Raw genomic sequence first — 17202 nt, 5'->3', positions numbered from 1 at the left:
TCAGAAAGTGGCTTTTGATGGGTTGGACAGATATCTGTAGGCTACCTGCTTTTTAAGTAGTTTACAGAAAAGTTAACTATTATTATAGATCAAATAAAGACCTGAGCAACATTTGGTTATTTTAATCATTTCCTGAAAGGTTTTCAGATGTCATTTTCTGCACTTTTGCGATAAGAAGGATGCCTCTCCTCTGTGTTGGCGGTAGAAGCTGGATCAGCAATGTTCAGTGCCCATCCCTGTTCCCATTTCAAAGGATAGAGTTACTGGAGCTGTTCAATTATTTAATAAGCCTAAATCTACCAATCACTCCACCTTTTTAACAGGTGGGTCCAGACACAATATCAGGTGCAGTGCAAAGCATCCCGCGTGTGTGTGTATGTGCACGCTACTGTCAGCCTGTCTGGTGTGGCGTCACTGATCTGTGCAGACTGACTGCCCTGATTGACATGCTGCCCTGTGGAAACCTGTTACATTAGACTGTGTGTCTTAAAGGAAAAGTCCACCATATAATCCTTCACTGTGAGACGTCAGTTCTGTGACTTTAGTACAGTCATGAAAAGGATTAATGTCACTTACCTGGAGAAGTACAATTCCCAAATTTCAATTTGATGCATTCAGTAACTTAAATAAATAAAATATATACCATATTTGTCTGATGTTCAGCTCATACCTAAATAGGTCAAGAAATGACAGACTAATTCAAATCCATAGTTGTTCACTAACTGAAAAAGAATAGTTTTATCTGTTACAGCAAATGCAACAAAATTACTACAGGAATTTTGTCTGTGGTCTTTTCAGAGCTGTAAGATTGTTGGAGAGAATCTCTGAATGGAGGGATTAGTAAACAAACACGGTGCTTTGTTACTGGTGACAAATGTTTCCTACTAGTAACCAGCACTAGATCCAGTCTTGTTACCTAAAGCTCTTTTTACACTGAACAAAAAATGTGAAAACACCCATTTACATCTGTCTTTTAAGTTTAAGGTATTGAAGTGAACTCAGCCCTGCATCAGATAACTCTGCAGTAGTCATGGCCATTAATTGGTTCTCAGTATATTAGGAATTGATGGAAACATAAGATTTGGGTGCACACACTACATTTTTTTACTGAGAATGTTGCACGTTGTTCCTGTTTTCTTTACAGAAACACATGTTTACTAACCATAATGTCTATGGTCCAATCAAATATAAAAATTTAGCTGATCTCTGAAAGTCATGCTTATCAGAAATGACTGTCAAACACAGCATGAGGCGAACGGTGGAAAGTCATCACTTCATTTTGTCATAGTTACAAGCTTTTCCCCTCAAACGTTGTAGTAGTTACCAGACCAATAGCGTGGACGTCAGAGTGCTGAGGGTAAACACATTACTACTGGCAATGGGAAAGGACTTAACCAGCTTGTTCTACCAGATTTAAATAACCTGCAAAAATAAGCTAATTTTAAAAAAATGTCCTGTCTGGAACTTTTAATGTAAGTGTTAGTAGGCATCATTATGTTATTATTTAATTATCACAGAAGCATAATATTGTCTTGAAATGGCGTGTGCATGCTCTCACTTATGCTTCTTCCCAAGATGATTTATATGTGAGGAACAATTCAAAATGACACTAGTATCAATTTTCCCAAATATTTTGAGGACATCATAACATCTAACAAGGTAATCAACATGACAGGCCTGTCCCTCGGTACCATGGGCGAGCCAAATAATCGGTTGTTAGGATGGTCCCCTTCATAAAAAGAATTATTTTACACTCATTTCATCTATTCACCACATTGTCTTATCTTTTAGTTTGTTTTTATTACTCTTAAAAATCTGACTAAATCTGTATTTTGGCATACTTAAATGATGGAGAGTAACTGACTATGAATTACAACATGTCTGATATCAAGCTATCCTGAACCATCCCAGCCATAACAACAAATAACATGTCACCAACATCAAAAATGAAAAAAAGCAGACATTTTAATCCAAATTACAGTCAACAAAGTTGTTTTGGTCCTTAATCAAGCCTCAGCTAAACAAAATATGTTGTTACCTTCCTGTGGTGCGTAACTAAATTGCATATTTGGTTCAATAAGCAGGGGGTCTAATTAGATTTTGCAGAGAAATAATTATTTACTAAAAAGACAGATATCAGAACATAGACACATGAGATCTTGTCTAGACTAAAAGATGTGTGTTTTTAGTATATCCTTAATCTAAATGTACATATATATGTGTTTTTCTTACATCTCCTTAATACTGTTTTCATAAACAATAATTTCATCTGGTTTTAAAAAGTCTAGATAAAACCACAAGTAGCTAAAGTTGACCAGACCAGAATAGTGGGTGACTGCAACAACAGTTACAGCAACCAGGTTCATCATAATGAAGGATTATACACTCACTGGTGTGTTTCTAAGACTTTTTTAACAACAGATTTTCTTCAGATTAATTACGCTTTTTGTCTTTTGTTTTTGTCTTTTTTTATCTTAAGTCTGTGTTGACCATAACAAAACACTGAACAAAGGAGCGGGTAATATCAAAAGTATTCAGTTTTTCAACACAGAGGTCATGAAAAGAAAGGAGCATTCTCCAAACTGATGATAAATCTCTTATATAATGATTTCACAAGCTATATAAGAACACATCAGAGTGGATTCAGCATTACTTCTTCTGACAGGTACCTTGATGCTGCTGAATATGACTCAGAATGAGAGTCATACGGCTAAATCCCATATTTATCACACAGCCATATTAGATTAAATAATAAAGTGAAGCGAGTCACATACTAAAACGTCAGGCACCCAGATGTTTTTAACACCATTTTATTCAAACACCTGCATGTTGGTCTTCAGAGAAACATGTAAAGAAATTTTATGGATGTCAAAGGTCACAACAAACTGAACGAGTTCAGTTTGACTTGGATCTAACCTACTTGTTAATGTTAAAATAAACTGCCAAACATTTTAATGGAAGTGGCAACGTGTTTAATGACAAGTGAGAATTTATCATTTAGACATTAAAATTTGTTTCTTTTATATTTTCTGTCAGAAATTCAATACTAAACATCTTCAGTTAATAGTTTGCATCACTTTTGAAATTGATATGAACATTTTTCTGAATTCTTTGGTACATATACCAGTAGGACTAAGTATGATCATAAGAAAAATCATGAATAGACAAGGAAAACGATACGAACCCTCTAAAACCCTCCAGACCTCAGCAATCCATCTGATTATACTCATCTGATTGATTGACAAATTTACGGACTGACCTGTGATGATCAGCTAGAAGGAGGTTCTACCTCATTCTGCTGGCTGTACTCTTACCAGCATTTCACAAGTAAGAGCTGTGTGTCTATATAGTTTGGGGATGTTTATGTGAAATGTATGCTGACTGAGCACAGGAGCTCATGTAGTCAAGAGGCTCTGCTCTTGCCCTCAAAATACATATGGAAACAATCTATGGTTACGAATCGTTAAATGACAATAATTTTGGTTGGAAGCTGTTTTATGAAGAGCACTGTTGCGTTATGTGAAGCATTAACATTGTGACAGATGTGAACATCATCAACAGTGCAATGGAAGCTGCTGCAGCCCGCTGTAGGTACGTCATGTATCTGTGATGAGATCACTGAATTAAATGGAAGAGACATAAAACCACAAAACAGCAGCAAAAAGCCAAACAACCAAAGCGTCACACAAAATGGAGAAATGAGAAAGAATTCAAACTGAAAAACAAAAAAATGGAAATTACAGAAGATCAATATGTGAAACAAAATTATATAAATGAGACAAAACAAACAAACAAACAAAAAAAAACCCCACCATAATGAGCTATGGAAGGACTGCAAAAACAACAGAATTATGTAAAACATCTGTGACACAAAGCTGAATATCCACAAAAACTACAAATTGTATCTGTAAATTTTGTGGATGGTATATTAGACTTCTTTTTTTTGGGCCTTGTAATTCTCAATACAATTGTGGAGCCCTTTAACATGGTTTGTGCCTGGGGGCTGGTTGCCTCAGAAGCCATTGTCCAGGTCTCCTCCAATTCATATGGATGGGAAAAAAAACAGTTCACATTCACTGCAGCTTCTGGTGTATTTATGTGAAAAGGAGCTGTTCTGCCTCCTAAAAAGGAATTAGTTTGCATGTGGTAACAGGTTGCCCTTTTACCAGCTCAAAAGAAAGAGTCATCCAATGGGGAACTCCACCAGAGGCAAATCAGTCTGAGAGCACTGAGAGTAGCAAAGAGCTGGGAGGCACACAGGGTTTTGGTTTTATACAGTCTATCATATTAAGACCCAAGCGTTGCTTGTTACTTAAGACTAAACCCCTAAATTGCTTCATCAGCGAGGAGGAAAACACGCATAGGCACAATTTCAAACATAATCTCACTCCTCTAATGAGAATTTGAGCCAAACTGTAGATGTGGACAACTAACAGATTTTTAAGTCAGGCGCAAATATCTAAATCACACAGTTAAAAATCCCACTAATACAGCCCACAGTAAAAAAGATGGGGAAGTGGGAGGAAAGTCGCGCTTGGGGGACGTGATGCGAAGTGACACTTGGTGTCCGCAGGATTTCTGCTGCGCGCTAAAAGCGACGCGTCTCATCCACATGCAGCTTCCAGTAGAGCCACAATTACATAACTTCACTCCAAAACTCAGCTTTGGGTAAAAAAGTGGAAGGAAATGAGTCGATGAGGCTCGCGGGGGAGTGTAAAGATGAGGATAAAAAATAGCAAGAATGACAACAAGTAGCCTGGCGAACAGATCCAGGCTGATTGGTTTGACGCCTCTTTTTTTTTTTCTTTTCTTTTTCCACCTGCAACTATTATAATCTCAATTGTCGGAAGACAGCAATAAATATTTGTTCCTTACCTGCATGATTTCCTGTGTTGTAACGGTGACAATGATGGCTGAGCTCTGCTGAGTGTGTCCTCTCTGCGCGGACCCTCAACCTCCGACTGCCGCTCCTCTGGATGCGAAGGAATGTGCGCATCCACACATCCACATACAAGAAGAGACACGAAGGGGGTGAGGAGAGGGTGTGTGTGTGGTCACAGAGAAAGCAAGTGGATATCCATATTTTACAGTCTAATGACGTGAGGACTTCCAACAGGCTGTCGGTGGATTTGATTAAGCTAATGTATTACTAACACCTGGGCAGATGTTGATGAGGAATTATCAGTGTCTTGCAGCTGTTTTCTTTCGTTTTTTTTTAAATCACGGAAACCAGGTTGAGACAAAGCTTTAAATTGAACGTAAATGAGTTTTCTGTATGTCTTACTTTTCGTCTTGTAGCATTACTTTTCATCCTCTCAGCAGTGCCACTTTGTAACGGAGGTTAGTTAATAAGCTCTCACTAATGGCTTCATTAAAGTCTAAATATCTGTCGGCGTTTTAATACAGCAGAGCGGCTATAGGTCATTTTTAGAGTTTAGGTTGCCAGGCTGGTGGAAACATCTCTCTGGTTGATGTTAAAACGGCTGTTTTTCTTGTCTTCGATCCAGTCAAGTGTTTTTTTTTTCTTTCTTGTATTTATATCTGAATTAATGCATTTTCTAAAATATATTTTCTGTTGTGCTGTTGTTGCTTACTTCTATCTATCTATCTATCTATCTATCTATCTATCTATCTATCTATCTATCTATCTATCTATCTATCTATCTATCTATCTATCTATCTATCTATCTATCTATCTATCTAGATTTATAATTTTGTTTTGTTCGTTGTTGTTGAGCTTTCTGAAACGTTCTTTCTTCTGTTCTTTCCTTGTCTGTTCTGAAACACGTCTGTGTTTCTGTGCTCTTTTGTGTTCTTGTGTTCTTGGTCTATATCTTTCCATTAATATTTTATCTAAATTTTTTAAGTGCCTGCTTTGTTTATTAATATAGCAGAGTTGTGAGATTTACAACTGGGTTTGAATGCAACATCACACAAAAGCAACATTTTGCATTTTTCATTCATCTGTTTTCTACTCCATCATCTCTGTAGCCAGTTAAAGCAAGTCAAGTGAAATAAGGTAGATACTGCTTAATGTGTGTGTTTGTGTGTGTGTGTTGAGTGAGTGATTGTCTTGAGAGTTATTGGAACAGAAATGCAATTAAAGCCCTGCAGGAGAAATCATGTGCACTTGGTGGGGAGCTGAATCTTTTTAGGCAACCCTGGTTTCCTGTGAAGCTGCCCGAAGCAGAAAGAAGGGAACTGTAGCAAAATGGCAAATAGCAATAAAGCCAGGTCAAGCTTCTTCACACATCATATTGATTGCATAATGAATTGCCAAGAATTGTAAACAGCCTGCAGGATGCTTGAGGGCTGGCCATCTGTCTAATTAAACTGATACCTATTAGACACTAAAGCTGCATACATGTTTCTACATTTTAACATTTTCCAGACAGCTTATAAGGTCACACACGATAAGACTAAATCTTGATGCAGCCTGATGTATAGTCACTACTCTGAAGAGAATATAATCTGTACTTACAAGTAATGATGGAGGAGGTACTAGCGGTAAAAAGAAAATCATCATCAGACACTCCTGCCTGTAGCTTCTCAAATACACAAAGATTTATTAAGAAAAAACCCCCCACAACTATGTTTTACTTTGCTTGTTAGAGTTCTGTATCTTGAATACTAATCATTAGTACACACAATACAAGTCTAGTGACACATAATAGATATTTTATACTTTAAATTGCAATGCTGTTACATATATTTGTTTTAAATTAAATCATAAATACATATAATAACCAACAATATATTAGGTATAAATATAAAAATTAGGTCTATGGCTGATTTGTACAACAGGTTCAATAATGGAAATGCTTATTAAATTCTTTTGATGAGGTTGCTCTTTACTTGTATATTGTAAAATACAGATTTTGCAGGCAGAACTTCTAAAAGGGTCAGTTTAGGGTTTTTTCCTGACTCCTTGAAGAAAACAAAAACACTTAGTGTATTTCAAATTCACTTTCATGTGTTTCTCATCCTCGGATTCAAGGTTGTTCAGTTTGGCCTCACAGTTGTGAATTATAATTGACCGAGATTTCAGATGTTTTGGGAGGTGGAAACATGGTTTTAACGAAGTATTAATAAAACATTAAAGTCAAAATAACTTATCTGTGACTTTTAAACTCTTTAACTTGTCTACTTCACTCCACCACAAGTTTGATACCTTTTTGTTTAGGAAGTATGAACCGTGTGGGCTATGTGCTGCATTATCTTGGCATGTAAAACTAAAACCGTGTCAACAGCTTGATGACTATAGGTCTGTAGTTATTAAAATGAAAATCCTCCTGTAGCAAATTCTGAATCCCATCTTGCACAGTTTAATTTACAGGAGGATTAAATGCCCCTGGAGGTTTAAATAAATAAAGTAGCACTCAAAGTATCTCTGTACTGTCTTCAGTGTTGGCATGTGTCCTTGACAATCAGCCAATTTTTTCTTTAAAGAGCTCTTGTCCAAGTTTAAATTATCTGAACTATAAGCTGCAAATCATTGTATTTCTTTACATTTAAAAGGGAACTATTTGTGTTTTCTTCACAAGAGAAATGTCTATAATTTATCCAAAGCATACAGTCAACAGATAAAATATAATGAACTGCAACAAACTGAACTTTCAGTGTGCAGCAAGGCTTCACCTCAACCTGCAAAGCTGTGGCACATTTAAAATGCTGTTGATACTGATCCAGATCTACACGAACTTTAAAGAGATATTATGAACTATAATGTGATGTCTAATACTTATGTAGTAGTTTTTACCGGGGGTTACATCACGTGATTTTTTTAAGAAGGGTTGTGTGTAGTACTTCGGAGTAGTCATTTCATGCCCAGTATTATCTTTGATACTGTTGTTTTACTTGAGTTAAATCTTCACTATACTCCTTTTTACTTCTATAACTTCTCTGGAAAACAAACCCTCAAGCAGATTCAACAAAATTCATGTTGGTCTTAGGTTACATCATATGGTCTGATGGAAATGTAATGCTTGAGTAATACACACACATCTCACTATGTCCATTTAACACAACCAGAACTTCTTTTTGTCCTCTCAAGGACAGAACCTTCTGCTCATTTTGATGTCGTTTGGTGAGAAAAATACTCTACTGACTGTAAATATTTAGAGGCTAAAATATGAGGACACAATAGTCTGGAAAAAGAAAGGCCAAGAGGAAATGATCATTTCTGAAACCTAAGCTCTTATCTGAAAAGAGACTAAACAAAGTGGACTCTTTTTATAATCTCAAATCAGATAGATCCCGTTATCTTTATCTCTGCCTCTTCTCTGCTTTATCTTAGCCCTGCAAGCTTTTTATAACACACACAACTGCATTGTTCACCACTGACATCCAATGAACAAGTGCATTTTTTCATGGGATGATCATCACAAACAAAAGAAAATAATATACATCTTTTGTATAAAACCTTTAATTCTTCATTTGCTTCTCTTCCCCCTGTTCTGTCTTTGTTTTCTCCATCTTAACCTCTTATTCTTTAAGCCTCCACCTTATCTATCCACACACATTGTGCATTTGTCTTCCTTACAGCGAGGATGGATAACAGATATCAGAGAGAACAGGACTAATAATCAGTGCAAAGGTCAGCTCCACCAAACATAATGGATCCAGCTCTTGAAGATAGACAGAAGCCCTCTGATTCTGGTGTGAGGATCGAGATTTCCAATGGATAGATTGAGCTGCTTGAGTGTATTGCTTGTTTTCCCCGGGGACGTCTCTACTCTTTGCTGAGGAGTAGAGTTTGCAATAAGGACACAAGCAACACCTCAGATGTTGAGTCACAGAAGTGTGTTCTGCAGGAGAAATGCTTGAGAACATGTGTGGAATATGTCTGAGAAATTTACCAGAAATTATACTTAAAATCAATAAAATACACTACAGTTATCAAGGATTCAACTTCTTTTTTAGAGATGTGTAAACTTAAAGACATTTGTGCCCTCAAAACAAAAAAAGAGACAACTTCAGGACCCCCGGCTCTTCATACACTCTGTATGTTCTTTCCTTCTCACATTGTTGTAATGGATTTTTAGATAGAGATAGAAATTCAGTTTTCACTCAAGTTCAGATTTATGTGTTTCTGATTCTTTCTATCAAGTTTATCATCTCATGGCTCCTTCTGGAGATCCTGAACTCTACTTCTTTGAAACCATCTGTCATATAAAACCAATGAGCCTCAACTGTTCTACATATGCATGTAACGTTGGTGCTACTTGTATTTATCAAGACATTTGTACTTTTAACCTAAACCGTGTCTATGTAACATCAAACTTTGCTGTTACACACCAGCCTGGTCTCACCAGAAAATGTGTAAAAATGTCCATTTATCGATTTTTATAAAGCAAAATGGTATAAAGGTTGTAGAAACTGTGATGATGTGTGAACCTGTTACCCTTTATACATTAATATTAAAGTCTAACCATGTATTTTTCATGCCTGATCCTAACTAAGTACCACTGACAGCAAAGTTAAAAATGGTTAGATAATATTGTGTCAGATGGGACTCAAACTTTGTTCTGTTACATGACAGTCTGTAATGCTACACAATCCAATGCCTGACTCCTTCTTATAAGCATGCATCAACATCCAACATCACATTTATTAATATTGTATACTGTGCAATTTGCAAATAAAAACAAAAACATATTTGTTGTTCTTAAAAATGAATTTATTTACAATTGGAGGCATTATGAAGCGGTCATTTTTGCATCAGCATAGCTTTTAGACATTATAGTGTGACACTGTGTTGTACATGCTGTACTGATTAGTTCTACAATAGCAGTAAAATAATGTATTTCTCTACAACTGCTCAATATAAAAAAGACCTCATACGTCAATAAAAAGTTCGCAGACATTTTGAAACTCTAAAGTTGCTTCAAACTTCCTTCTGTGAGACTATATCAGAGCTTAAAACACCTGACTCCCAACAGCTTCACCATCAAACCACCTCCTTTCGTCAGCGTCCTTTGACCTGTTTTAAAGGTCATCTCCATCCCTCTCTGTAGCCAGTTTGATCTAAAATTGAGGTCTGCTGAGGCCAGCTCAGCATTTTCACAGCGCACAGTGGGTGTTAATTGCTTAATTAGATCACATAAAACAACTGTGTTAAAGCCAGTACATTTTGTGTGTGTCTTTAGATTGCTAAACACGGTAACACATGCATGTGTACACTTTTGGTTTTCTGGAACAAATACTGTGCAATATATGAAGCTACAGACAATATGATCATTTAGTCTAAAAAAACAGCACAGTGAGGCACATAAGATGTCCGAAAATACTGAAAATAAGTACATGTTCCTCACTGACTGCTTAGCTTGTCTTGATTTATGTGAATTTGCAGATGTAATAACACAATGCCCGACAGCACTGGATTAAGTGTTCTACAGTCTTGTATCTTTACTGTCAAAACAGCCTGTGGAGCATCAAGTCTGCCTTTTTCAACTGATTTTGTGCCACTAATGGCTGCATAAATGTGCTTATAATCAACATCAGCCAGAAAAAGGAAGATGCACAGATGCAGCAGAGTGATACTGACTTAAATTGCAACCCCAAGGCACCACAGAGTAACACAAACAGCTAAAGCAGCTCCTCTCTGACTGAAATGAACTTTCAAACAAACAGAATTTAGCTTTCCTTCATTTTCCTTTGAATGAACTAAAAATAGAAACTTGCTCACATTTTTGTGTTGTTTTTTTTTTTCACATCAACTAAACAATTCTCTCCCACAGCGGATTAGCCAAAGAATCATCCAGACCCCCCGCCCCCAAACACGAATGTTTATGAATCTACACCATGCATGGCAGCTTAAAGTCTGTCGCCATGGTGGCAGAAGCCGGTGGTGGATGGGGGTTGATGATCAAAGTAATGTAAATTTCTTTCTGCTGCAAGCGGAGATTCCCCAAGACTGAGCTTCACAGCTGGACTGACACAGTCGGTAATTTGCCTTCACCTATAGAAGAAACCGAAGAACGACACACAGACACACAACAGCAGCAGCTTGAGAGTAATTCGCCCCCCTAGATTTCATGTTTCTATGGAGAAGTATGTCTATTTTTAGAAGCAATAAAAATAGATTTTTTTGTAGCTCCAATGCTTGGAATCATGTCTGAATTTACCCCACAGCCTTTTCTGTATGTTGTTGTCTTATGTGTCTCTGCTGTCTCATTAAAAAAAAAAAAAAAAAACAGGAAAAGTTTCAGTCTTCTTCCCTCTTTCAGAGCGCCACTCTGAGTGATGGTCAGAAGAATGAACAGTTTACAGGAGAAGTGTGGAGGATGAAGTGTAAGTGACACTAAAGCTGAATGGTCTCAGAGCACAGGATGGTAAAAACAATGAGTAAGAGGCTGGGCTGTACATGAACACATAAAACCATCAACAAAGCTCAGAGATGATAAACGATAAACGAAAGATGACTGTAACCTGAGAATGAAACTTAAACAGAGTCCAACAACAGCCACGCTAGCACACTTGCTTCATCACCAGGCTTTATGAAGTGGACATTAGGCACCAGAGGGACACTAGCAACTTATTGTGGAGGCGAGGTGGGGGTGAGACAGGCAGCAACTTTGTAGCCTTGGAAACAGTTGCTAAGTAGCAAACTAAGGCAACCCCCAAATGAACAGGGACAAAGATCCAATTGTGACGGGAAGCTAGGTGAGGGGAAAAAAGAAGAGAAGAAGAAATTCCAGCATTTTCAAGGATGAGAAATTTTTGAGGATGAAAAAGTGCTGTTTGTCTTTTTCTCAGTTAGGAAGGCTAAATTATTTCTAGTCTGTACAGCAAAATGTTTGACTCCCCAACCAAACAACCTGTAAATTATGCAATAAATGCCATATATTCTTAAAAAGATCAAATACATTTTCCTCTATTTAACAAATTCTGTTAAAATGCTCATATGCTGTGTGACGAGTACTTCCTAATGTAGAATGCTACAGAGGCAATTAAATGGTTCATTATATTATTGCATGTCACTGCCCATTTTTTATTTATGTAACCTTATTATGTTATTATTGCAATGATCAACAGACTTAAACCTAAAAAAAACAAACGAACAAAAAAATAAAAATAAAAAAACACTAAAGCACAGCATCTTTGCAACTGAGGAGCTTGAATCAGAACAGATTAAAATATGGTTTTTAACATAGCTAACATAGCTAAACATTGTGAGGTGGAGTTTTCACCGTGGATTAAAATGAACCTTTATGAGCTGAAAGACTTCAGTATAATAAAATGAACAAACTTCCATCACATATGACCAAATTCTCTTACCAAACCAAGCTTACACACGTACCATGACTTTTTCTCATTTAACCTACTGCTACACAACCAGGTCACATACAACTTCAAGCACACTACAGTTCCTCAGGTCTCTCTTTAAAATAAATAAAAAACATTTACAATCATAGAAAGAAACCTCCATCATTTCCACCACTCTGACATCTTAAAGAAATACAGCATTAATTGTGACAGTTATCCACTTTTTCTTACTTATAAAGTCCTAAATGGACAAGTACTCCAATCATTAAACACCTAAAAAAAACAAACAAAAAAACAGACAAAAACAATAGTAGTAGAATCATTAAGATGTTATAAAATGAAAAACAAAATTTAGGCAAATGGTTTCATCATTCAGAGGCGTACAATCCTGGAACAAAGAAAGCAATAACTAGTCATCATTCAATCCTGAACAACAGGCACACCAACAATGCTCCCACCATGTATAACACCCATGGTGGCTGTTTTCCATTTTATGTGTTTGTGAGTTTTTAATATAAGTCATTGTTCTTGGGGGGTTGTTATTATACACTTCTCACAAAAAACTGGGGATTTTCAACTTTCAGATGGAATTTATAGAAAATGTAAAAAGTTGATATTATATCATGAATGTAGGATATTTAAATAAAATCATGTGATGGTAACTCCTTCATCTCAAACAACTAATTGAAACAAAAGCTACCTCAGTGGTGTTTATACCACAACATAAAAAAGTCAATGTCTCTGTAACCTGTCATGAGTTAGATGTTGTTTTTGGCCTGTTGATGTCTAAATGTGAACGGTATAAAGAAGAGGACTGTTTTGATACAAGCTGTCACTGAACCAGAACATTTAATGATCGATTCATGGTTCAGACACATCTTTTGTTTTGTGTGTGTGTGTGTTTTTTTCTTTGTGATTAATCATCATGTTAGAGACTAGCATGTGCTACAAAAATACTTAAATATTGAACAGTTGTACATGTGCATTCAAAAGTTTAGAGAAAGTCAAATTCAGTTAATCTGTAAAGGTTATATTGCATTTTAAGTTAATTCTGACATCATTTAAAAGGTGAATCTTACTAATATTTTGTGAGAACTGTTGGAGATTAATAACTACATTCAGTGTTGATAAACATATTATCCATTTAAATTTTAATTATGTAACATTATTATATTAATTTATGTTGTTGTTCATTTATTATGTTGTGTTACTGTTTTTTAGTCCATCTACCTGCCTAGGGAGCAGACATTGGAAATTAGCCACTCGCTATAATCTTGCATATTTATAAGAATATTAATATGCTCCATCACCCTTATTTTTTTAATAAATAATAATTAAAAAATGTCACATTTCCACTTGTTACAATACTAATTTTCTAACTTGCAGATTGTTAAATATTACCTGCATTGCACAGTGATATCTGAAAATAAATATGTGAAAGAGAGATGGAGCAACAAAACCTGTTGTAAAATCTGGATGTTTCATAGATGCAGGGTGCATGTTGTCATGTTGTTTTGACATTTGTTTCATTGTTTTGGTTTTAGGTGATAGTTATATCAAACCCAGTAGGTCCAGGTTTGAAATGAACAATTATTTGGTTTAAAAATAACAAAACAGAACGCACTAACTAATCTGTTACAATATGATTACAGGGAGTCCTGAAAAAGCGTCGGTACATGAGGAGATAGGGCTCTCTCCTCTATCTTCCTCCCCATTTGCATCGCCTCATCTTCTCCCTTGCTGCTGTGAAATCTGAGTGACAGAAAACAGGGACAAAGAGGACATCCTATTAATATGCTAATCCATGCGGGGATGACTTCAACATGTGAAGCCGAGTCAGAAATACATGTGTGTCATCTGTGAGTCAAACTGTGTAAAATCAAAGCTCAGGGAGAAGGAGGGTAATATAAATGCACCGTGGAAAATGAGCTAAGGTGACGTGCATAAAATCTAAGGTTTGCAGGTCTGTGGAGAGGGAATCCCCACGTCATCATGCCACGAACAAACCCAAAACAAAACAAAAAAACGCCTCCTCAAAATCTCTGTACTAGAAACAGTGTTTTGTCAGAGCACATATGCCATTACCATGTCTGGCCTTGATTGTTCTTCTCTGGCATCAATAATCCATGCAACCTGTTTTTGTCGGGAGACAGCAAAGCACTGAGGGCTTATGTAAGATTGTCAAGTCTAGGACCTGAGATTGACCCTTTGGGGCCGGACTTACTGAAAACATAAGCACACCACAAGAAGATAGACCAGTTTACAAAGGAGAAAACATTCTCCTGCGTCCATACTGTACAAAACAGACATAGAGAGTCATTTTGCATGTACTAAATGTTCTGACATCTTCCATTCGCAAGCAGTTTATTTTTGCGGCTGATAAGGTCTTTGGTAGTTTGCAATGATCTGAAAGACATTTCCAGCATCTCCACAGCCTCACTGACTGTAGGGATAAGCCAAAACAGCCCAGTCCTCCCTCTGTCGTGTAGACTCTCCCTGCCTCACAGAGGAAGACAGAGATAGACAGCCAAGGAGGCTGTTTCATCCCGCTCCCCTTATCTCCCTGGCCGAAATCCTATGCTTCCAGAAAGCAATTTAAAGGCCAGAGAGACAGAAGAGAGAGAGCAAGTCACGAAGATGCAGAAATGCAGCCTCATGATAACGTTTGCAGACTTCAGGTTCTCTTTATACACAAAGGGCTACATCCCTAACACATATTCACAAGTTAAAAATGCACTGACTGTAGAGCAACGACTGCAAGAAAAGAACGTTCCCATGAATGTCCAGTATTACTTTGAGCAACTCTAATTTAAATTCAGTTTATCAAGAACAGACAATAACTACAGTTCATGTAAATGTAAATGTATGGTAATGGTTTGCCACTCACTGACCTATATAAAGATCCAGATCTACAGATCAACAAACTAGCTGGGCTCAAGGGGTCCAGGCCCTCAAAGCCACACTTGTTTGTGTGCTGCAGCAAAGCTTCAAATGAGCAGACCCAGTGCTGCATCGCTCTGACTCAAAGACAGACTGTCTGAATGACCTGATTTTGTCAAAACTTCCTCTAAGCGTCAAGCATAGCTCAGAATTACAACCTTAACAGTGTTATAAAGGAGGTCTGAGTGGGAAAGAGAGGCCAATTAAAAAGTGGAAACCCCAATCAGCAGGAACGCTCTTCGCTCCATTCCAGGACGTAATTAATCTCAACCTGGATGGCAGTGGTTAATTAAATATTAACGCAGCTTAAATGGCTGCACTGTATCTTTGCTTTATCGGTCACTTCCTAAGATGACAGTCCCATCTCATTTCACTGCTTTCCATTTGGAGATCGCTTCCCCTCTCTGAAACAGCGACTCTAGACCTGGCAGGTAGATCCATGCCCAGGCGAAGCAGACATGTTATTCTTTAGAAAAGTAAGTATAACCACCTTTAAATACATAGCAAAACAATAATGTGAGCTAGTATGAATTTAGACTAGTCAGTTATGTCAGTATGAGAAATTATACAACATGTTTATCAAAAATAAATCCATAAAAATAAAATCCGCTTTTCTTGCTGCGGTGTGTGAGCTCAGCCCCTTCAGCAGAGGAATTCTGTGTTCCAGAGGAGTCTGGGATTACAGTGACAGGCAATCTACTGTAAGGTTATAATCTGCTCTGTCTATGCTCGGATGTCTCTGTGCCATCCTGCTGCTGTTGTTATTCAACCAGGGCTGGTAAGGGCAACATTAACTGGCAAAATGGCCAAATCACTGACCTCCGCCTTTAAGAGAATACTGGTATGTCACATGACTTGTTCCAGTAGATGAAATGCAGATGGTGGACAGAGTCTGACAAATTCTAAACACACCCAGCTTCAACGTTTTCAGGGGACTGAAAGTCTTTAACATTTCACGCTGTTGGCACAACTTGATATGCTTCATTTTGATTAAATTATCTTTAATCTGAGATTTATTTAACCTTAATCTAGTGAAGCCTGCGTTTTATTTTTGTAAACTGCTGCATTATTCTTGCTGTATGCTGGCTATAAACTTGTGTTGTATTTTTTTATGAACTCTCTTTATGTTTAATCTCTATAATCATGGTTCAGGGCACTTTCTGCTCCAGAATGTAAGCAGACACTAAATCTGTCCACTGCTAATTAAAAAGATGTTTTTAATTTGTTTTAAAAATAATAGGAAATCTTTATTATAACTTTAGTGACTCATGAAGTTTCCAACATAATGTGCCAACAAAAGAAGGCTCAGATTTTGGCACATAACAGCTGTTAAGTCAGCAAATCTTGCACCTAGCAGTGTTATTAGATTTCTCTCAGTAATTTCTATCTTTCCTATGTATTCATATCACAGAATACATCTGTGATATGTTCAGAGAATATAAACCTAGCAGAGCTCTTAGATCCAAAGACTCTGGGCCACTAGTCCAAACCAGAGTCCAGACTAAACATGGAGAAGCAGCATTTAGCTGTTAGGCTGCAAACAAGTGGAACAAACTGCCAGTGGAGATTAAACTTTCACCAATTTTTAAATCCAGGTTAAAAACATTTCTTTTCTCATGCGTCTATGCATGAAATCTGCATGTTAACTTTTTTAAAACTTATCTTACTTTTAATCATTTTAATGTAATTTATTATTTTATTGTGATTATGTGTTGATGCCTTTTACTATTTCTAAATATCTGTAATGTCTTTGTTTTATGTAAAGCACTTTGAATTGTCCTGAACATGAAATGTATGCTATACAAATAAACTGCCTTGTCTTGTCTTGCCTTCTCTATCTTCTTTCTCGTTTCTTTCTATTTCCAGCATGTTTGACAACTCTAATCAGCTTCTAATGGTCAAATAAAAGAAATTTAGCAAGATGATTCTCAGATCCCAGCATAACCAAAATACCTATAATTAAAAATAGGGTAAAAATAGTGGCAAATGTGAAGA

At 36.8% G+C, this 17202-nt stretch overlaps 1 protein-coding gene across 2 annotated transcripts in view; it reads right to left on the bottom strand.

The window, feature by feature from the left end:
- kcnip3b (Kv channel interacting protein 3b, calsenilin) overlaps positions 1 to 4988 on the bottom strand; it is a 42089-nt gene extending 37101 nt beyond the window's left edge. For both annotated transcript variants that reach the window (XM_042000342.1, XM_042000343.1), the window contains exon 1: positions 4876 to 4988. In XM_042000342.1, coding sequence (XP_041856276.1) covers positions 4876 to 4881 — 6 coding nt within the window. In that variant the 5' untranslated portion in view covers positions 4882 to 4988. The remainder of the gene's footprint in view (positions 1 to 4875) is intronic.
- Positions 4989 to 17202: the final 12214 nt, after the last annotated feature.

The sequence above is a fragment of the Melanotaenia boesemani genome, chromosome 11 (genome assembly GCF_017639745.1).
Source record: "Melanotaenia boesemani isolate fMelBoe1 chromosome 11, fMelBoe1.pri, whole genome shotgun sequence".
Lineage (NCBI taxonomy): Eukaryota > Metazoa > Chordata > Actinopteri > Atheriniformes > Melanotaeniidae > Melanotaenia > Melanotaenia boesemani.
The sequence above is the reverse complement of the archived record's forward strand: the minus strand, read 5'-3'. Positions and strand labels throughout refer to the sequence as shown.